Source organism: Conger conger, chromosome 3 (assembly GCF_963514075.1).
Source record: "Conger conger chromosome 3, fConCon1.1, whole genome shotgun sequence".
NCBI lineage: Eukaryota > Metazoa > Chordata > Actinopteri > Anguilliformes > Congridae > Conger > Conger conger.
The window spans coordinates 58,705,403-58,728,035 of NC_083762.1; the positions used below are offsets into that span (position 1 = coordinate 58,705,403).

Below are 22,633 nucleotides of genomic sequence, written 5' to 3' on the forward strand. Positions count from 1 at the left end.
AATAATAATACTAAAAATACATATGTATGTATATAGATTTCTAACAAACAGAAGTTGTAGAGTGTGTTCCGCTGTGCTCCTATATTTCTGCATAAATAAACAGTATCCAGCAATGACACCATCTGATGCTTTTTAGATCAAGATGAATGTCTTTGAGCTGGTGGTGTGACATGGATGATTTTTTTGGTTTCTTGAATGCGTTGGGGTGCAGGGGACCTAAAATAATGACGCCTGCTTCCATGCGTCCCAGGGGAGAGACGACCATGTGATTTCAAAAGAATCGGCACACAGGACTCGGTAACAAAAAACCATACTGTATTTTATAAAATGTACAAAAGCTATATACACACCCAGCACAGCAGAGGTGCATGGTAGCAGGTACAAAAGACAGCTTTAATTCCAACGAACAAAGGAAAAAGAGTGTTGTTATTACACCGTCATTGAAAAGTTCCTCTGGTTGCCAGTCTTTTGAAGGGCAGAATCTTTTTTGTAAGCATTCTCAGTTCGTCATCCACTCGTGTAATTGCCTTTCAGTCTTCACAGAGTGCATTTTGAGTACTTGCATATTCCTTTGAACATAATCTGTGTCGGGGCACAGGGCTTCCAGTTGCAGTTCCTGCTTGAATTGCCAGGCTGGTACTGAGATATGTGGCTGTTCTCTTCAGTCATCTCAGTCATGAGATATCATTTGACAGACAGGCCCAGCTGATGCGACTCACTGCAACACAGCGCATTGGCTTCTCCGAGGCTCTGTAATGCCGTGCGCTGTCACTGTGTGTGCCTGCGTGCCCTTTCGCCCCGGTGGCAGTTGCATACAAGCAACTTTGCAAAAAAACCAAAAATAAACCACTGTAATCAAGTCATAAACATAAATGACAGAACATACCATGTATATTATTAAACAGGAAGTTAATAAAGAATGTAAAGTTTTCTAAATATCTGTATATTTTTTAAATCTTTTACCTGGGTTCATATATGTTACATGTCTGCTTGAAGTGTTCATATGTTTACGCTATTATTCAGTATCTCAAGGCACTTAGTAAACTTGGTTCAGTACACTGTCTCTAAAGGGCGACTCCACACACTGAACAGTGGCCTGTTTATACCCTGCTCTAACCTTTTGCTGGAAGTATGGCTTATTTTAACAGAAAGAAAACTGCCTACTCAATCTCTTGCCTAATAATATTTCTTTACACTGTAATATACATATCGCGGGAAAACGAGTGGAAACTACACGTGTTTCAGTGTGTAGCTTCTGCCCGATTTCTCCTGAACTGAGTCCCTATAATCCTGGCTGAGGTCAGTGCTTTTATTCTGTTTGCAGAAAAGACCTGTGTTCTTCCTCATTAGAGAGAGAGAGAGAGAGAGAGGGAGAGGGAAGGAGAGGGAAAGAGAGGGAGGCAGACAGAGAGACACAGAGATAGACCGAGTGAGAGAGAGAGGGAGAGAGAGAGAGAGAGAGAGACACCGAGCATGCCATTTGATCTTAGGACCCCACACTCCAAAAAGCCTATGTTCCATGAAGCTGTTCCTGCATGTTCCACACACACACACACACACACACAAACAGATGGTGTGCAGGGTTATCGCATGCAATTGCACCATGACATAAGATTCACAAGCAAATCAAATCCAGTTTAAATCACAAAAGATGTATTTTCATAACCCAAATGAGACACCATGCCCTTTTATCTTATATGACACATGTAAGTAAACACAGGCACAAGTGCGTTGGGTTTGTCAGATCTTAAACCAAAACCGGTGGGCGAAATCAGCAGGAACACGAGGAGTTGCTCAGCGAGTCACAAATCACGTCTGATTGGACAACGGAAAAACAGTGGCATGACGGGAGCTGTGTGCGATGATCCGGCCGCATGACCGATAACCTGAACCAGATGCCGTAGAAAGGCCCGGAAGAGTCTAGCTGCTAGTGATTCAGGCCGTGTAGGAACGGCTTGCTATGACGTGGCCTCTAAGACATCAGGTTGAGAAACCTGCTCTCCTCGGCCAGAGCCGTCAGCATGGAGGTCATGTCCCCGATGGCCATGTTGCCCATCCCGGCCGGAACCGGCGGTAGCAGGGTCACCGAGTTGCGAGGGGTGGTGAGCCGGGAGGAATTCTGGGATAGGCTCTGGAGGACGCTGGGGCTGAGGGTCCCCGACATGAGGCTGGAGTGGTCCCCGTCGTCCAGCATGGAGTCGAAGTCGATCTGCGGGTGCTCGAGACGCTGGGAGGTGCTGGACACCTGCCCCGCCCCCGGGGACGCCATGGCCACGGCCGTGGGCGTGACCTCTTCTGAGGGGCAGGGGGCGCTGTGGGGCGGCTGAGGGTCAAAGCTGGGTTCGAACATGTGGATCTGCCCCGTGTAGAACATGGCGTCCTCGTCCCCGGCTGGGTGACCGGAGCCGTTCGGTCGCTTGGGGGTGGCTTCCGAGGTGCCGTAACTGGGGCTGAAGTTGGACTGGGGGAAGGCCCCCGAATGCTGCCTGCTCAGGGATTTGGGCTCCATGGGCGGCCTCGGCTGAATTAGTCCTTGGTACCCGTTTTGGACAGACCTCTGGGACGGTATGGCCGGATTTTGTTGGTTGGAGTTCATTTGGGAGTAATTATCGAAAGAGACTACATGGTTTTGATTTCCCCCAGTCTGGGGGTGGGTCCTGGACCTGTAGTTCTGTGTTTCGGGAGGTTGGACCACCCCCCTGCCACTTGGCGCAAGCACACCCATGGAGCCGTCAGCCACGCTGGTGCAGAAGGGTCGAGGGGCGACACCGCTGTTCTGGGCTTGGCCCGCTAAGCTGCCAGGGTTCTGACAGGGCTGGGCGCAGCTCCTCTGAGGCGCCAGGCCCGAGTTCCGGCTCTGCTGGGCGGCTTGCGCCAGGTTCTGACTCATGTGCGCCACCTGCTGGTTGGAGGTCGTGCCCTGGAAGGGCCCAAAGTTGTGCCTCTGCTGAACCAGGGCGAGGTTTCCCCGGGGGTAAGGCTGCTTGACCTGTGGAGGTTCCACAGATCCCGAGCTCACCTCGTTCCACTGCACCGGCATGCTGGTCCTGTTCGGGAAGCGCTGCCGGGAAGCGGGGCTCGGCTGGCAAGCCGGGGGAGCGGCAGGGACATCCGCCAAAGCCATCCTCCGCTGCCCGTAGAACTGAGCCTGCTGGGGGGTAGTGTTCCCCCGGAAACCGTGCTGCTGGTTAGCGTACGGAGGAGCGTTAGCGTCCTGGTTCTGCGACCGTAAGTACTGCACCACGTCATCCGGCAGCACCAGCTCGTCCTCCCCGCCCTGAACGCCGGCGTCGTCCGCCATGGTCTCCATGGCAACGTTCTCGGAGATGCTGGGCGGGCGGGGCGCGAAGGGATGGCAGTGCAGGCTGCCGTCGGAGCGGGCGTGGTAGCCCTGAGGAGCCAGGCCCCGCCGCTCCAGGACGGACCCGGCCGGCGGAAAGGCGGGGTTGACGCTGCCCATGCTGCCGAATCGCTGCACCCGGGGCAGGGGCGGGAGGTCGGAGGTCAGCCGGCGCACGGGGTCGCTGGCCCGCCGGGGGACGTTGGCGGGGACCTCGTGGGGCATGAGGCCGGGCGCCCCGTAGCCCAGGTCGCTGCAGCGGCGGGGGACCGCGGCCCCATTGAACGGACGCAGCAGGGAGTCCCCGAACGTGCCCACCTGCGCCCCCAGGGTCATGCGGTCCATGTTGGGCAGGGGGGTCGGCGGGGCGCCCCCCGTGGCGGCGGCGTACTTGGCTTTGAGGCGGTAGTGCTGGGCGGGGGTGAGGCTCAGGAGGCCTGGGGGCGCCCCCCACCCCCCGCCGCAGTGCGAGGCTTCGCTGGAGCGGCGCGACAGGTCGGCAGAGATGGGGTCGTACGAGTCGGCCGAGCTGACGTCGTTGGGCCGGCCGAAGTGCGAGGCCTCGCTGGACCGGCGGCTAGAGCAGCAGGGCGAGATGCCCGAGGACCGGCGGCTCAGGGTGTAGGCCGAGCTGAGCAGGCTGGTGCCGCTGTCCCTGCGCTCGTTCAGCTGGTTCAGCATGGTCACCTCCGCGGAGGGCAGCTCTCCTCCGCCAGGGCAGGGGAACGCGGTGAGGGGGGGCCCGAAACCTGAATTCTCCAGTAAGGAACCTGCGGGACAGAGAGAGGCCATTACGGAGTGGTCCTTGATTCTCTTACACACACCTGAGAGCCATTTGCAGTGTGGCACCTGATTGGGCATCCTGTGTTTGGGCACCTTCCCTATTTGTGCTGTTATCTGAATAAATGGTTGAGTGGGCGGAACCAGAGACATGTCAACAAGAGCAGGTGCAATGGATGATAGCGTAACGCCATTGAGTGGCGCTAGCGTAGCATATCGTGACATCTCTTTCACTCCGTGGCTCATGGCCTGACTCATGCCGTATGTTGTGGTCTTCTGTTGTAAAATGTTTCAGTAGCAAAAGTGGAACATCATGTCAAAAACGTTGTTTTAGCTGGATAAATATTTGTTGTCACACTACATTCACGTTATTCACCATACATTGAGGTAGAGAATTTTCTTTTCATGCATAAAGAAGAAAAAAAGGGAAAAAAGGATTGTTATTGTCAGGGTTCAATTAGAGCCTACAATGAAATTAACAATTGACTTTCATTCATTGATTTAATGCTAGCATCTGACGCATCTCAGGTGGAACTGTTCTTGGAATAAACGATTGAGTGGGTTCTCTGAATGAACGATTGACTGGGTAGAGCTATATTCTGAATAAATGGTTCAATGGGTGGAGTTTGGATGGACAGTTCGATAGGCGGGGCTGTTCTCTGAATAATAGGTTGAGTCAGTGGAGTTTTTCTCTGGGCAGACAGTGGGTAGAGCTATATTCTGAATAAATGGTTCAATGGGTGGAGTTTGGACAGACAGCTGAGTAGGCGGAGCTGTTCTCTGAATAGCAACCGATCATATGCGAATTGTTTCTTTGATTCTTATCTGACCTGTTCAGTTTGTTCTGTTTTGTTCGTTGCCCTGGATAAACACGACTGCTAAATAAAATGTAATGAGTGGGCCAAGCTGCTCTGACCTGTGGCTGGGATGGGGGGCAGCATGGGGTTCCGGGCCGGAGGTGTGTGGTTGGCCCAGGAGCAGGAGTCCCTCACTGTTTTCAGCTTCTCCCTCTTGAGGTGCTCCAGCCTGTAGGGGGCGCCGACGTTCTTGTGCAGCTGCAGGCCGAGCGCCGCCATTCCCCCGCTGCCTGGGGAGACGGTGGAGTCCACCACGGGGGCGTCGTCCAGCCCGGTCAGGTCTCCCAGGCTCCCCCCGCTGTGATTGGTCAGCTCTACTCCACTGTCGTTGTTGGTGGCGCTGCCGAGCGGAGACGGCTCACTGCTGCAGGAGGACTGCCCCCCCGGGCTGGACTGATACATCTGGGGGGGGAAGAGACAGGGTCACGCAACCGTACCACACAGCAACATAACCACCTAGGCATGCCTGGGGCCTCGTGGCTATATGAAGTATCTAATCAGCCAATCATGTGGCAGCAACTCAATGCATGGATCCATGTAGACATAGTCAAGAGGTTAAGTTGTTGACCACACCAAACATCAGAATGGGGAAGAAATGTGATCTAAGTGACACTACACTGACTGTGGAATGATTGTTTGTGCCAGATGGGCTGGTTTGTGTAACTCTTGATCTCCTGGGATTTTCACACACAACAGTCACTCGAGTTAGCTAAAAAAAAACCCAGCTCTCTGGATGAAAACATCTTACTTATGAGAGGTTAGAGGAGAATGGCCAGAGTGGTCAGCAGACAGGAAAATGACAACAACTCAAATTGGGCTGACATAAGGTGACACTCCATCTGACAGCCCTCTCTACCATTCAGCTGTTCATTTAGCATTAGTGCTAAGTGGTATATGATACCCCACTTGTGTTCTCCTCTGGGCAAGAGTGTCTCCTAAATTAACGTAAAGTGATGTGATGGGATGCTGGTCCTTAATATGACTAATTATTAAAAATGTTTTTTTTCCAAGAAACTGCTTCAATGAAAAAATGCAGGGTTAAATGGATGGCAAACCCTTGCGAGGCCACAGCCACAATGTTTGTGAAGGTAATATGTAAAGGATGGATAGGGTGAGCCGTCTGCTTGCATAACCCACAGACTAAAGGTCTCTAATGACACTAATTCATCCTGACCCAAACTGAACTAAAAAGCAAGTTTTGATCACAGTGTGATCTCTGGAAATATTTGTTCAGCATGGCGCAGTACTAGCGGTTGAATATTAATGGCCCGATGGCTTTTATCCTTGCATGATGTGGATTACTGCCAGATCTCCTGGCCACAGTGAGAGGAGGGGGGGGGGGGGGTGGGGGCGATTGAAGGTGAATGTAGTGTGTGTGTATGTGTGTGTGTAGGGGGGTTTGGGACACCCAGCTGGTATGTGGTGTTCAGAATGAAAGCTCACACGAGAGACACAAATGAATCCCAGGTGCAAGCAATTTGCAGCTCTATATGTACAATATTTTGGTGATAATATTTTTTAACTGCTATTAAACCAAACACTTGTCTTGCATAAAACACGGAGTAATGCTAATTGTGTGATAATCAGCTGTAGGCCTTACTGACAGCATTAACAGTAACAGTTACGGTGCGTCCTGTGTTCATCAAAAGTGCAGTACACTCTCAGAAAGAAAGGTTTCTTTGGCTTGTCTCCATAGAGGAACCCTTTTTAGTTATTTATGGAACCCTTTATCATAGGTGTGAACTGTGAAAGCTCCCAGACAAAGAACCATTTTGGCCAACAAAGAACCCTTGAACTAGATATGGTTCTTCAATGGAATCACAGGGTTCTTTTTAGAACCATTTTTTTTCTGAGAGTGTATCATATTAGCACCACAATATAGTGTGAAGCCTAAATATGAGTCCATTAATGTTTAATGAATAAGTCCCTGAATGTGAAACCTAAACAAAGACAGCTTCATTAACGTTTTAAAATGAATTATGGAACATTGAACATTGAAAGAATGGAGGGCTGAACTGTAGCTGTGCTCACCTCAGTAAGGTCTGTCCTTAAGGAATGTTTTAAGGAAGAGAAAGAGAGACATTCAAGCAACAAGCAAGGAAGTGTTATATAAGCAAGGAAGAGTTGAGTTACAGGATGAAGACAGATCTCTGGGCTTAACAAGCACAACATGTTAGTGTTAGTACAGAAGAGTGAACAAGGCTCATAAATATACAGAGGTGGAAAATACAGGATCCTTTCTGATATTTAGTTTCAATTGCTGTAGCATAATTCCAGCCAGGAGGTAGAACTCATTAGTGAAATCAGCTGCCTGAGTTCATGGGTGGTAGAAATATACGGTAGGACTTTTATTTCCGGATCCTTGGACTTTCCACCACTGTAAATATATCTTAATTATTCATTTGCTGTTGAATTCATGCAGCCTAAAAATACCCTGCTCTTGTATGACTGTAATGATGTTATTTTTACTCAGCATCTCTCTCAGTACATCATAATGTCCTGTATAAGAACTGATTGTAACAGCGCGTGCGGACGGATTAGCCCGCGGCACTCACCACAGAGTTCTCAGTCTTTATGGATTTGACCTGCAGACAGTCCTCCACGCCTCTGAGGGCAGCGTTGCCCTCCAGCCTGTCCTCCGAGTGCCTGCCGCCCAGCTTGGCGCTGGCCTCGTTCTCCCCATTCTCCTTGGGGCCCTGGGGCCTGGGGGGCCCGTCGTTGCGCTGCTTCTTGGTGACGTGCGCTTCGGGGCCGTGGACGGTCTTCACGTGTTTCCTGAGAGAGCTGGGGTCCGTGTAGCGCTTGGTGCAGCCGGGGATCTTGCACACGTACGGTTTCTGCGGGGGTAAACAACGACGCGGTTGGCATCAGCTCGCGAGCGATAGCGCTCAAATATATGACTTTGAATTAAAGTTTCATTTTCCCCTACTTTATTCAGATTAGCTGTGACTTGCTCGTAGTTTGTAAATATGCAATTAGAAATATAAATGATCCGCGCCAAGCGATGACACGCTGATTTCGGTTACGGTAAGCGCGGGTGATTCATGAGCCCCGGCGTCGTAATAAAGTTCGAGTTACCGCTCCGTCCGCGGGATTTTTTCTTTACGATCCTACGCTCTCTTTGTCTGCTGATGGATGGTCGGAGGATTGAAGTGGTTCCAGGTTTAATTATGTATTCACCATCTGCAGGTGGTCCGGCTCCACAGGGGACGGGCTTGATTCTCACTAATGCATTGTGGGTCGTCGTGCTCTCTCGTTAGTCCCTGCGCCTCATTATTTACATACGCGGAGCCCTCATTAATGGGACAGGGGGGTGAAGGTCTGAGAGCAATCACCACGGCGTGGACCCATCTAATTTCTGCATTAAGCTTGAAGTCTTAGGGGGTCCTGCACGCCGCCTAAAATGCACCTTAAAACTGTAGCGCTGTAAGTGCCTCTGGGGAGCAAGTTAAGTTTTCTTCACAAGTCTGTAAGTTTACTTGGGTCTCTGAGGTTAATTTTCATGAGAAACTCTCTATATGTTTAGCGGCTTCATGGGTCTCCAGACGTTGTTCTTCGCTTTAAATGCAAATTTTATGTTTTTCCTCACAAATACAGTTTGCCTGGTTAATTTTGAAGACTTGCCAAATTAAAAAAAACAAAAGAAAAACGATTTATATTAAGAACATTCACAGTCATGTTTGTGATCTTACACTTCAGCGGATCAAACTGTCAATTAAAATCAATGGAGTTCTCGACCACTGACTTAGAATTTTGAAAAAACTATCCAACATTTCAAAAAAGGGTTAAAGCACAGGTGTCAAACTCCAGTGTCTGCTGGCGTTAGTGGTTCATTGAAGTCCTTGATTGGCTAAAGAATCCACACACCTTGTCCTCAAGGCCTAATTGGTAGCTGATTGTAAGGAAACCACAAAAGCCTGCAGACACTGTGGCCCTCTGGGAATTTAGTTTGACACCCCTGAACCTTCACAGGGAGTGTAGGACCCGGTCGGTCTCCGTACCTCGTTGGAGTGAGTGCGGTTCTGGTGCTTGGCCCGGTCCGAGGCGTTGGAGAAGGCCTTGTTGCAGCCCTCGTGCTCGCACACGTAGGGCTTCTCGCCTGTGTGGGACCTCAGGTGGGTCTTCAGGTTTTCCAGACGGGAGTAGGCCTTGGAGCAGCCTTCAAACTGCAGCAGAGAGAGAGAGACGTCAGCTTTGGAAACAACCCCGACCCACACTTTCCCATAGCTCCACCGGCGTTACATACACCACGCTGCACTCCATCTCGTTCTGAAGTTTCAGTTTTCCCCGACGTTATTTGCCATAATTTGATATTCTTTTAAAAGTGGCTAATGCAGAGTCGTACCACAGATCATTAGATACGCGGAAAAAGCCAATATAAAAGCAAAGGATCCATATTCCAAAAAAAAAAATCTTGTAAAAGTTCTTAAAGGGGAAATCTGTCTGATGGTGTCCGTAAGGGATATACAGGCTATGGCTCTTAATAAGGACCCATGGACTTTGCCACCCCTTTTTCTGCCTTTAATTGCATGCCCCCTTCCTGTCCGTCACCTTTGGGAAGTCGGATCAGAAGTTATTTTAATAGAATCATAAGCCTGGTAAATTAGCTTTGAAACGGAGGCCCACAGTGCTTCTCTGGAGCATGCTATAGATCTTTCAGTGAGTAAAACCCCAAACTATGCATACTATCTCTCTGCATAGTCAATCACCACAGCACAGACTCTCATGCTAATCTGATACAAGACTGGAAACTTTTGAAAGGAAATTGATTGTATCGTATATCTCACGCCAAATGTGATTCTTGTGCCTTTGGTGTGATAATCTTATTATGATTGTGTTGTTATAGATAATTAATAACTGAACTCCTTGATTATGGTTGGCATCCATCAGTGTTTTGCTTGGTTCCCTTGCTTGGATACGATGAGAAAACAGTGTGTTCATGACCAGTGAGTGGGTGTATAATGTGTGTCTGTGGAGTTAATTTTTTTAAATGCATACACATGCTGTGTTTTGCACCAAGGTATCCAAGTAGGTGTAAAACTGTAAAATGTTCCTGTGTTAAATCAACTCTTACAACATACATACGGGCCCTATTGGACTCATATGTACTCTTTTAGTGCTGAATTAACTCCAAACATTTTACTATTTTTGTACGTTTGTGTGTACTTCTGTTCTTATCCAGAGCAACATACAACAAAGTGCATAACCATGACCAGCAACAAGTGCACTGAAGAGGGAAGTACTGTTCCTAGAGCTAGGATGTACATACATGTGTGTGTGTGTGTGTGTGTGTGTGTGTGTGTGTGTGTGTGTGAGTGCATGTGAGTGTGTGAGTGCATGTGCGTGTGTGAGTGCATGCATGCGTGTGTGTATGCGTGTGTGTGTGGTCCTGGCAGTTGACACGTACACTGCCCTGCCTGTTCAGCAGAGAGAGAGCACTCAGAAGTGTGAAGACGCACACACGGGCCGTGTACAGGCGCGAGTCACTCACGGTGCACTTGTGCGGCTTCTCCCCGGTGTGCCTCCGCATGTGCACCACCAGCATGTACTGCGCCTTGAAGGGCTTCTGCTCCCGGGAGCACTCCTCCCAGCGGCACACAAACTCCTTCTTCTCCCCGTGGATGTGCTCGTTGTTGATGTGCTGCAGAAGAAGAAGAGGCACCCGCATCCTGTCAGCGTTCAGAGTCAAGGCCTCGCAATCAGCGACCCTCCAAAAAACCACTCTCACCTCCCAGCATTCCTCTGCAGAGTGAGACATTCTCCTCGCGCACGTCTCCAAGGATATCTTCTATTTACCCCCCCACACACTTTGGGTAACAGCCCCTAGTAACAGTGTGTTTAATCTCTGATTTGCCACGCCATTCCCCCCCCCGGTGATCTTGCGTTGCGTTAAAAGAGCTTGTAAGAAGAGATCCCGAGCCTACAGGCTCCTGCTAATAAGGGCTTGTGCAAACAACCTCCTAATTCCAGGTTCTGACAGAGCAGCCATTTATCTGCGACGTGAAAAGTAACGCCATCAATCAAAGCTGCAGGTATATTTCCATTTGTCACACTTAAATAAAAGGATGTGGCCGCGCTGTTTTCTCGGTGCGTACATCAAGAGCCGCGGGCCTGTCTGCTTTGATACGGAGCTCAATTAAGTTCCCGCGCTGCAATGAAAGGGATCGGCTGATAGCTGTGGTCTGAAACCCTCCCCCCCTTCCCCCCCAGACCTCCAATCAATTGTCTGCCAAATACCTCTCTCTCTACGTTCCGTCTGCCGGAACGTGAATCGCCGGCTTATTTTTTTGACGTAACGGCTTTGTTCGCTTCAAGCGGACCATTACGCGCAAAACGGCGGGAGAAAAAAAAAAGAAAAAGTTAAATGCTTGAAAGTCGCCGTCTCTTGATTAATGTAATTCACCGTTTTCATGCGGACTGAAAAAAAAAAGAGTAATTCGGGCTTTTCACGGAGCTGAAAGGTCGGTGTCATTAGAGTGGTTGTGTGTGGGCCTGCTGGAACGCTCGGTGGAAAGAAAGCAATGGGATTACCCATAACCCACAATCTGCTGTGATCCCTTAATTAGGCCCCTGCATGTCCAACGGAGCCCGGGAAGCGCCCCGCTCAGGCCCCTGATTGGAGCCTCTCGGGTTTCGCCTCGGCGGCTGAGACCCCGCCTGCGATCGACGGCAGCAACCGTCGCGGGCCGAATCCACGGCCGGTCCGTCAGCAGCCAGGCCCGTGACCGGCGCGTCGTTCAGGCCTAGCGGCCTCGTTAGCCGTCCGTTTTCACCGTGGCTTCGCTTTTCACTTTGAAGTGCGTGTGTTTGCGTACGGCTGTGTTTGCGCTCCTGTTGTCAAACATGTACTCCTCATAGTATAGCTAAGACCATAATGGAGCGTTACTGGGAAGAGGGATCGCTTGTACAAACAACCCCAGCTGGCGGCATCGTTCGCACCGCGGAAGATGAAGAACCTGTGGATCTCGCTGCGAGACGCCGTATCCCAGAGTGCAGCAGGGGGGAACCGTGGTCTGTGTGTGTTCACCACTCATGCTTCAGTTCTCAGTTAGCATACTTAATTTGCATTAACGCTTTGGTAATGATGCATCTTTACTTGCTGGTCTGTGACTGTTATTAGGCAGGTCTGATGCTATCAGTCATATTAATCAGGTGGCTGCACTTACAGTGCAGTCCGTAAGTATTTGGACAGCGGTACAATTTCTGTTCCTTTTTTGTCCTTTGGCCAACTGTCCAATTACTTTTGGTCCCCTAAAATGGGGGAGACTATGTATAAAAAGAGCTCTACTTCCTACACGGGTTGCCCAATATAAATGTAAATACCCTCAAATTGCAGGTGACAGTCTGCACTTTAACCTCATATTCATTGTTGCATTTCAAATCCAATGTGCTGGAGTACAGAGCCACCACTGTCCAAATATTTACGGACTGCACTGTATGTTCTTTTTTACCGTTACTAAGTTGCTTAGGATAGATGTAATGTCATGTGATTATACAGCAGAGCTAACGGCATAGGCCAAAGCCTGACCTCGCTGTGTGAAAGTGTGGCTCCAGTCACAGAACCCTCATTCGTACCCCCCCCACCCCCCAGCACCTCTCTCTGCTTCACTGCCACACTGGAATGTCCCAGAACTACAGGGCTTCCAACTGAGACTCCACAAGCTGACTGCTTCGCCCCCAAACAGACCCCCAGGTAAAAAACACCGCCCCCGTCCAATCGGGTAGCAGACATCAAAAACAACACATAAAACACAGGCCTTCATTAATTGCTTGCAAAAGTTTTTCCATTACCCTCCTAAATGCACTTTTATCAGCACTTGCACTGTTCTGAACTTCCTGTACTCGCACTTTCAATGTGCCTATTCACAAAGAGCTGCTTTGTGTTCGTAATGTTATATTAAGGGCAACCACGATGTCACTTTTAATGTAAATTACGTCAATTAAATGAATGAATAAAATTAATGCTATTAGCAAAGCCCTATTTCTTTCCATACAAGGAGACCGGCAGCTGACTGGTGCACGCACGCACACATGTACAAACACATACACACACACACACACACACACACACACGCACGCACACATGTGCAAACACACACATACTGATCAGTACTCTCATTCTGGTAGCCTGCAGGTACCTCCATGCCTCCAGTGTTATGAGTTGTGAACACAGCATAAAGTACAGTCCCCCACTGCTGTGGACCCCCCATCCTAGCCAGTGTATGAAACAGCCCAGCATAAACCCGTAGGGTAGCCTAGGGTACCCCTTTATTAAGGATTTTTGATAGGTTAAAACACAAAAATAACTTTTCAGCCGGTTCGACATTCTATACCAGTGGCCTTCCTCCTAAAGGCTGGTTCTGCTGAAATTGCAGAATGTTCATGAACGTTCTAACGTCGCCTGCCATTGACTATGGTCAATGCTTAATTGAAAATATATTTAATTTATGAAGTATAAACCGAATGTCAATACAACCAGCGCTGGTTGCAGCGACGGTCACCCGATGGAGTATAAACCAGCTTTAAAAACAGACAGCTTTGGTTGTGTATATTTATTATTATGTGAATGACTTCTCTGGAGGAGGCCCTGCGTATAATGAGCCCCGTAGGATGTGTATTCCTCCCTGTTTTGGAACTTGGCGCTGAGTTGTAATCCTCTTAAGCTCTCAGAGGAGAGGCGAGGAGATGGACGGGAGATATCCGGGACGAGTCGAGTCCCGGCTTGCCCAGAAAGAGCCGGAACAGAACGAGGGTGAGGGTTTCTCCTGCGAACGTTCGCGCCCTGCCGATCATCGCCCTGAGTTACCTGGAGGGGATTGAACGGGGGCCGAGACCCGCCCTCCCCCCGACTTATCCTTGACTAACACACAGGATGGCCAGAGTGTGTGTGTGTGTGTGTGGGGTTGGGCTTTCTTATTAATCCCACTGCAGTCTAAAATAAAATCTTTAAAATGCTCAAGAGCCGAGGGAATTTAAAGCTCCCCGCATGACGACAGGTTTACTCTGGGCCTCCAGGGGTCAAAGGTCAGGCTTCTCATAGAGGCGGAGGTCAGGGGTCGGTATGGCTTCTTCCCGCACAGCTGCGATGTCAGGGTTCTTCTCTTACAGCGAGTTTCAACAGGCACAATAACCCGCATGCATCAGCGACTGGGAGATATCAGTGAGATATCAGCTCTGTATCAGTTACCCCTCCTGCTGTTGCCTCATCTCCTCTTCTGAGCTTTCAACAGAAAGAAAAATAGGGATGTACCATGGATCTAAATTGGAAGGGTATTATATTTCTGCCAAAAAGTTGTGAATTACCTCTTCTTGTCTGGTTAAAAAAAGATGGGCACGGTTTTATTAATAGACGCTAAGAAGTTGATGGAGTTTCTCTCAGGAAGTGTGTCTGTGCACAGCAGCGTAAGCACGACAGATGATTTACAAGCGTGATTCGGGATCTTTCCGTAGCCGTTTCCTGTCTCCGTAAAGCCTGCAGCAGCTGCAGATTCACGCCAGGCAGTACCTCCTTTAGCACTGCGTCACTGTCATATTTTCACCAAACACTCACTCACCTTATCATTGCCTTATCGCCCTGTCACTCACCAAATTCACCAAATCACACTGTCCTTGTAACTCCATCACTCTTTCACTGTCACTCTCACCCTGTCACTGTCAATCTCAACTGTCACTGACAGTCTTTCACCAAATCACACTGTCCCTGTCACTGCATCAATCACCATATCATTCTTTCACCCTGTCGCTCTGTCAGTCTTTCACTTTGCCTCTCTCATCTAGGCATTGTATCACTGTCATTCAGTCATTCTCACTCTTATCACTCTGTCACAGTCATAGACTGTAGTTGAAATATGGACCAAGGGCCTCTGACATCACTCACTCACTTCCCATGGGCTTGTGAAAACTGTTTTAAAACTGCGTGACATTTTTGGGTGCCGCCATGTTGTACAATTTGGAAGCAGACTTCACAGCATTGAAACAGGAAGCCCTTTTATGGACATGAAGTCCAACAAGTGGGGCTCGTCTACTAAGTGTGTGTGACAGAGGGACTCGGCATTGACGCAGACTGTCCGTGATTCATCCACTAAGTATTACTGCATTGGCGTAATAACACAATGACTTTGGCACATGGAGAGACTAGATGAAGAAAAAACATTTTCTTTGGGGAAAAAATGGCTGACTTCGTATTTTTACTGTATTGTTACCATTGACTTACATTGAAACAGTGAAACACTTATATTGGACCCAACCGCAGTGACGCAAGTAAGCAATGTCTTTCAACAAGGCCAGGAAATGAGCCTCAAAAACGGAGTACGGTTTTGGCCGCTTGGTCACAATGTAGTCCTCCTACCCAGTTACCCTGTATCACTACAGCCCCCCTTCCCATTATATTTCCCAAATGCACATGACATTTCCGAAAGTACAGTAATGTTAAATAATAAATTAGTACATTCTCCAAGCAAAAAAGGTACAAATTAATTATATATTGCTGGCTAGGTGCACAATTTCATGCACCTATAGGGCACTCCCCGGAGACGAGCATTTGTACCTTTTTAAGCACTTTTTGTACCTTTATTTCTGAGAGTGTATAAGGCTTTCGCTCTGGCAGTGTGATGTATTGTGTGTGATGTATAAGGGCTTTCACTGTGGCAGTTTGATGTAATGTGTGTGATGTATAAGGGCTTTCACTGTGGCAGTTTGATGTAATGTGTGTGATGTATAAGGGCTTTCACTGTGGCAGTGTGATGTAATGTGTGTGATGTATAAGGGCTTTCACTGTGGCAGTGTGATGTAATGTGTGTGATGTATAAGGGCTTTCACTGTGGCAGTTTGATGTAATGTGTGTGATGTATAAGGGCTTTCACTGTGGCAGTTTGATGTAATGTGTGTGATGTATAAGGGCTTTTGCAGTGGCAGTGTGATGTAATGTGTGTGATGTATAAGGGCTTTTGCAGTGGCAGTGTGATGTAATGTGTGTGATGTATAAGGGCTTTTGCAGTGGCAGTGTGATGTAATGTGTGTGATGTATAAGGGCTTTCACTGTGGCAGTATGATGTAATGTGTGTGATGTATAAGGGCTTTCACTGTGGCAGTGTGATGTAATGTGTGATGTATAAGGGCTTTTGCAGTGGCAGTGTGATGTAATGTGTGTGATGTATAAGGGCTTTCACTGTGGCAGTATGATGTAATGTGTGTGATGTATAAGGGCTTTCACTGTGGCAGTGTGATGTAATGTGGGATGTATAAGGGCTTTCACTGTGGCAGTGTGATGTAATGAGTGTGATGTATAAGGGCTTTCACTGTGGCAGTGTGATGTAATGAGTGTGATGTATAAGCGGTTTCGCAGTGGCAGTGTGATGTAATGTGTGTGATGTATAAGGACTTTTGCAGTGGCAGTGTGATGTAATGTGTGATGTATAAGGGCTTTCACAGTGGCAGTGTGATGTAATATGTATGATGTATAAGGGCTTTTGCAGTGGCAGTGTGATGTAATGTGTGATGTATAAGGGCTTTCGCAGTGGCAGTGTGATGTAATATGTATGATGTATAAGGGCTTTCGCAGTGGCAGTGTGATGTAATGTGTGTGATGTATAAGGGCTTTTGCAGTGGTAGTGTGATGTAATGTGTGTGATGTATAAGGGCTTTCACTGTGGCAGTGTGATGTAATGAGTGTGATGTATGAGGGGTCTCGCAGTGGCAGTGTGATGTAATGTGTGTGATGTATAAGGGCTTTCACTGTGGCAGTGTGATGTAATGAGTGTGATGTATAAGGGCTTTTGCAGTGGCAGTGTGATGTAATGTGGGATGTATAAGGGCTTTCGCTCTGGCAGTGTGATGTAATGTGGGATGTATAAGGGCTTTCACTGTGCCAGTGTGATGTAATGAGTGTGATGTATAAGGGCTTTCACTGTGGCAGTGTGATGTATTGTACTGTAAATGACTCACATGCACCAGCTGGTCCTGGGTGTCGTACTCCTTGCTGCAGCCCTCCCAGTGGCAGTTGGTCTCGTACACCACCTCAGGCTCCTGCTTGCCCTCGTCTTTGTCCAAGTCCTCCTTCAGATCAAGAGTCCCGCTCAGATGTGCCTGTGTGGAGACAGTGTGATGAGGAACAACCAACTGAGCACACACTGTGTGCGTGTCCAACATATTTGTACCTACTGCTTTTCATCATAAAGCAGAGAATGATTGACAGACTCTCTACATCCCATTGATCTGTGAATGTCCAGGTCACCTCAAACCGTAAATCCCTTATTATGTGGGAAGGAGTGACAGAAATTCTGCATCCATTCCGAGCTCTCCCTCTCTCTCTCTTTTTCTCCGGAAGCCTCCGATTAGAGGGAAATTAGACAGCCGGGATGTCCGTGTCACGCAGGCAGGAGTCCTGATAGAGGAGATAATGGCGGCTCTCTCTCTCCCCGGCCCCTCCGAGAGGCGAGCTGACGGAGCCCCGCTCCCGAGGCGTCTGAGAGTGCCGCCCCCAACCCCCCCCCCTCCCTGCCCGCGGCGACGGCCACGCGGCTCGACGCCCCCAACGTGCTGACTGCAGCATGTTTATCTCAGCGCGCCGCACTGTCTTCATCAATTCTGCCGGCCCCTGGACGACGGCGGCACACCGCCCCCATGCATCATACCCCAACCTGCCTCGCAATCCGGAGAGGAGCCGCAAATTTGTCAAAAGGGAGAGAGAGAGGGAGAGAGAGAGAGAGAGAGAGAGAGAAAGAGATGGGGGGATAGGAAAAAAAAATTCCCCTCAGATGACAATAACGGCCGGCCGATATTTCATTAAAATGAAGTGCTCTGGCACACTTAACAGTGCCCGGGGAAGGAGGGTGATACAGAGCTCTTATCAGCAGGAGTTTTTCTTTCAGCGGCCCACGAAAAAGGGGGTCAGGGGACTCGGTGGTTCCCACGGGTCCGGTGTCGTGCCATTGATCAGGCAGGAGTATTTCGGGGGAAAAATGATTCTTTGCGGGTAAGAGCACGACCGGATATATAAAAAGCTACAGTTTTAGCGCCGCGGGTTTTTTTTTTTTGTACGGGCGGGCGAAGGAGGGCCCTAATATGTAAGTAATGCAAGACGCACGAGAGCAGAGTTCAAAAGAGCAGGATGGCGCGGAGGTGATTGATATCCTTTTCCGTTCGGCGCTGTTCTCCGAGCTTTCCCGAACTGCTACACATTAGCCGGTCTACTGTTACTGATAACTTGTTGACGTCTGTAATTTGTAACCATTTGTCTGGAATTGAGGAGATGTATGAAAAATGCCGCTAATTAAGTTACGTAATTTCTGCACACACAATCCGTACATAAATCAGAGGTTTATCACAGAGAGCTCATACTGTACATTATAGTGCTGTTTCCATGCGTAAGTAGCAGTGTTTCTATTTTCAGTTTAGCAAAAAGTAACATGTGTGTGTGCGTGTGTGTGTGCATGCGTGTACAGTAATGTGCAAAAGTCTTCCGGAAAGCAAAGATGCTTTTCAAAATAAGTTTTAAATACAAAAAAAATACTATAAAGAGTAGTGACGTTAAAAAACGAATTCAGTTTTAATTCTTTAAAACTGCATCAATTATCTTAGGTACACTGTCCTGCAGTTTTACCAGTAAACCAGCTGGTAGATTGTACCAAACGTATTTGGAGACTTGCCACACTTCTTCTGCAGACTTTGGCTGTCTTGCTTGCTTCTGGCTACCCAGCTAATCCCAGACAGCCTTGATTAATCTGACTATTTGAAAAGTGGTCTATTACTAAATATGTAGTAACATTACTTAAAGTGCAAACATTTCACTGTAACATTAAATTTTTTCCCAAGATTAATGATTGGAAATCTCAAATTTGCTCTCTTCTCCTGACACCAATGAAGAAAACAAAATAAATATAAAGATATCTACGACCAAATTTATATTATATTCAGCTTATTAGGTACATCTGTACACCAGCTCCTTAATGCAAATATCTAATCAGCCAATCATGTGGCAGCAATAAATGCATAAAAGCACGCTGACATTGTCAAGAGGTTTAGTCGTTGTTCAGACCAAACATTGGAATGGGGAAGAAATGTGATCCATGCGATTGTGGAATGATTCTTAGCGCCAGATGGGATGGCTTGAGCATCTCAAAGCTGCTGATCTCATGGGATTTTCATGCTCAAGAAAAAGCAAAAAACAAAAAAACATCCAGTGAGTGGCAGTTATGTCGGCGAAAAAATGGCTTGTTAATGAGAGAGGTCGGAGGAGAATCGCTGTAGGAAGGTGACAGTAACTATAACCCTGCGTTACAACAGTGGTATGCAGAAGAGCACACAACACGTTGAACCTTGAAGTGGATGGGCTACAGCAGCAAAAGTCCAAAAGTCTAAGAAATACCTAATAAAGTGCTCACTAAGTGTATATCCTTTAGGAATATAAATATTCTAGCATGCAAGGTCACCTTCTGGTAGTCTGCTAAAGCAAGGCTAACCTGTTGGAAACGGCACGGAATCTGCATTTTGAATTGTAGTATTTTTATTTTAATTACCTCCTTGCCTGGTGTAGCTCTGCCTTACATAGATTCCTCATTTCTTATCTATTTCATAATGTCCTCAGATTGATCATGAGCAGCCGCCCGGACTCTCCGGATAAGACCGTGTAATAAGTCACATAACGATAAGCACACAGTTTAGCGTAACGATTTGGCACTCTGGAGGCCGATAAACGCGTGGCGCCCAGATAAACACATCGGTATTCACAGCGCTCCTCTGAAAATCAATCCGGGAAAAATTGTAGAAACTCACAGCATCCTTGAAAGATAGCATTACATTCTTTGAAGACACCTGGTTGACCCTTTCTAGAATATGTTTAGTGCTAATTCCTCTTTCCACAACTGGTCCCTAGACCATCCATCCATCCATTATGTAATCCACGTATTCCTGGTCAGGGTGCTGGTGCCTATCCCAGCATGCATTGTGTGAGAGGAGTCCAGGACAGGTTGCCAATCCATTGCATGGAACATACACTGTTCACTCACACACTCATACATAGGGGCAATTTAGACCTCAACTAACTCCTAAACGGGAGTACTGGTCCCTTGTATTCAAAACTCTCGCATGCACACGATAACCATCCAACAAGAAATCACAATGTTCAAGTTTCGCATCTCATCTGCCCTGCTTTTTCGTTTTGTTTATCCTGTTGCAGTATACAAGTCGTGTTTTATATCCTTGCAAATATAAATGCATATGTACAGTATAATGAATGATGTATTGATTCTAAATCTACTCATGTTTATGTTGCACTTTATATTGTGTTGTGTACTGTGTTGTCTGATAAAAAATTAAAGAAAATCTGTATCCAGTGAGACGGGGCGTGTACCTGTGAGCAGGGGGAAGCAGGCCGCGGACACTCCCCCTCCGTCTTCACCTTTGACCTCTTGGTGATCATGGGGTTGACGGTGCTGCTGACGGCCGAGTCCCCTCCGGCGTTCTGGGGGGGGGGGGCAGAGGAGGCGGAGTTTGAAATGGGGCCGGCGGCAGAGTTTGGCTCGACGCCATTTTGTCTCGCCGTCCTAAACCCGCAGGGAGGCGCGCACCAGACGCGAATCCACCACGGAGGATAAACGGTGCGGGGCCCTCGTGACGAACGACCGGAGGGTTTCCAAAAAAAACGAGCGCGCGAGTGTGACTCAAGAGAGGGGACTTTGATCCTCTGATGAATTCTAAGCGGAACTGGGGGAACGCTGAGGGAAGAGGAGGGGGGCACTGACTCACTCACTCACCCACCCGCCCGTTCCCCCTGCACTGCCTGCTGACAGTGACCGTGTGTGGCATGTCTGGTTTGGGAGCACATGTTTTCAGTAACCCAGAATGGCATCAGCGTTAGAGTAAATGTGTTTCTGCTCAGCACAACCGGCCTTCCACCGCACGTCAGTCTCTCTCAGGGCTGGGACACCGTGGAAATATGCACAGAGATGGTGGTGGGTGTGTGTGTGCGTGTGTGTGTGCGTGCGTGCGTGTGTGTATGTATGTATGTATGTGTGAGTGTATATGTGTGCATGTGTGGGTGGGTTGGGGGTAGTGGGGGTGAGTGTGTATGGGTTAGGGGGTGGTGAGTGTGTGTGTGTGTGTGTGTGTGTGTGGGGGCGGTGAGTGTGTGTGTGTGTGTGTGGGGGGGGGTGAGTGTGTGTGGGTTAGGGGTAATCGGGTGGTGAGTGTGTGTGGGTTGGGGGTGGGGGGGGTGAGTGTGTGTGGGTTGGTGGTAGCGGATGGGGGGGGTGAGTGTGTGATTAGTTCATCCTGTACTTCTGCCTGAGGGGTTTATCTTCAGAGGCCTGTTTGCATACGCTGTGATAATAAAAGCCAGTGGAAGAACCGCAGCAGAGGAACCCTCGCTGTAGCGGAAGGTTATTCCAAAGTCCCCAACAGACCGAAAATACGTCTACCGGGGTTACAAACTCTACAGGGAAAATGAAACCGTGGGAATTGAGACTGCGCGTAATCCGCTTTAAATGAGCATTTCGCTGTTTTAATCTCTCCCTTAACCCCCCACCTCCCTCCAACCTCCACCCAAAGATGTCACTCTCTAAACGCCCTCAGTCTATTTCCCCACAGCGCAGCGTGGGGGCTCACCTGGTGTGACTCGGCGTGGTGGTGGTTCTGGGTGGCGGTGGGCAGGCCGGAGATGCCCAGCGGGTGTGAGCGGGCGGAGAAGGCCGGGGAGGGCTGCATGAGGGGGGGCGTGTGTCCGAACGCACTCAGGCCCCTCTGCTGGGACAGGATCTGCTGGTAGGCCATGGGGTTGATGGGGTGGGGGAAGGTGAAGGAGGGACTGGGGGGGGGGGGGGATGCAGAAATAATTTCACCTTTTATTTCAGGAATATACTTTCAAACGTAGTGAAACGGGCTAGCTGTGTGTGTTTAGCTGTGTGTGTTTAACTGCTTGTATCTCAGGCTGAGTGTGTGCCTCGAGCAGTGTTTGCTTCTCTAGCTGTGTGTGTGTGTCTAACTTTGTGTGTCTTTAGCTGCTTGTGTCTCTAGCGCTGTGTGTGCCTCTAGCAGTGTGTGTGTGTGTAGCTTTGAGTATCTGGCAGTGTGTGTGTCTAACTGTGAGTATCTGGCAGTGTGTGTGTGTGTGTGTGTGTATGTGCGTGTGTGTCTAGCTGTGTGTATCTGGCAGTCAGTGTGTGTGTGTGTGTGTGTGTGTGTGTGTGTGTCTAGCTGTGTGTATCTGGCAGTGTGCGTGTGTCTAGCTGTGTGTATCTGGCAGTGTGTGTGTGTCTAGCTGTGAGTATCTGGCAGTGTGTGTGTCTAACTGTGTGTGTATTTGGCTGTGTGAGGACTCTGGCGCTGCGGTTGGGCGGGGTGCGGTACCTGATGCCCCCGACGGAGAGGTGTCCGTAGGAGCTGCTGGCGGCCGAGCTGCCGCGGGAGTTGTTGATGTAGGCCACCAGGGAGTTGGGCGAGGTGCGGATCATGGTCTGCAGGTCGATGCTGGCGTCGGAGAGGGGCGAGATGGACAGGGCTCTCTTACGACTCAGCCTGGGGGTGAGCCTGGGGCTGGGGAACCGGGACACTGTGGAGGAGGAGGGGGAACACACAGGCCCTGTTACACCATGCAGGGGGGCCCGGTCCCCACAAACCCATTCCAGTGTAAAAACGGTCCTCACTTCTTCAGCGGTTTTTC

General features: G+C 48.9%; 1 protein-coding gene across 1 annotated transcript in view; it reads right to left on the reverse strand.

Annotated features, from left to right (window-relative positions):
- Positions 1-294: 294 nt before the first annotated feature.
- Positions 295-22,633, reverse strand: part of gli2a (GLI family zinc finger 2a) — a 103,928-nt gene continuing 81,589 nt past the window's right edge. Inside the window, exons 6-14 of the mRNA XM_061234887.1 lie at positions 22,321-22,522; positions 21,580-21,778; positions 20,327-20,437; positions 16,921-17,061; positions 10,469-10,618; positions 8,979-9,143; positions 7,533-7,814; positions 5,037-5,379; positions 295-4,110 (exon numbers count right to left, since the gene is read on the reverse strand). Of these exons, the coding sequence (XP_061090871.1) occupies positions 1,973-4,110; positions 5,037-5,379; positions 7,533-7,814; positions 8,979-9,143; positions 10,469-10,618; positions 16,921-17,061; positions 20,327-20,437; positions 21,580-21,778; positions 22,321-22,522 (3,731 nt within the window). The 3' untranslated portion in view covers positions 295-1,972. The remainder of the gene's footprint in view (positions 4,111-5,036; positions 5,380-7,532; positions 7,815-8,978; positions 9,144-10,468; positions 10,619-16,920; positions 17,062-20,326; positions 20,438-21,579; positions 21,779-22,320; positions 22,523-22,633) is intronic.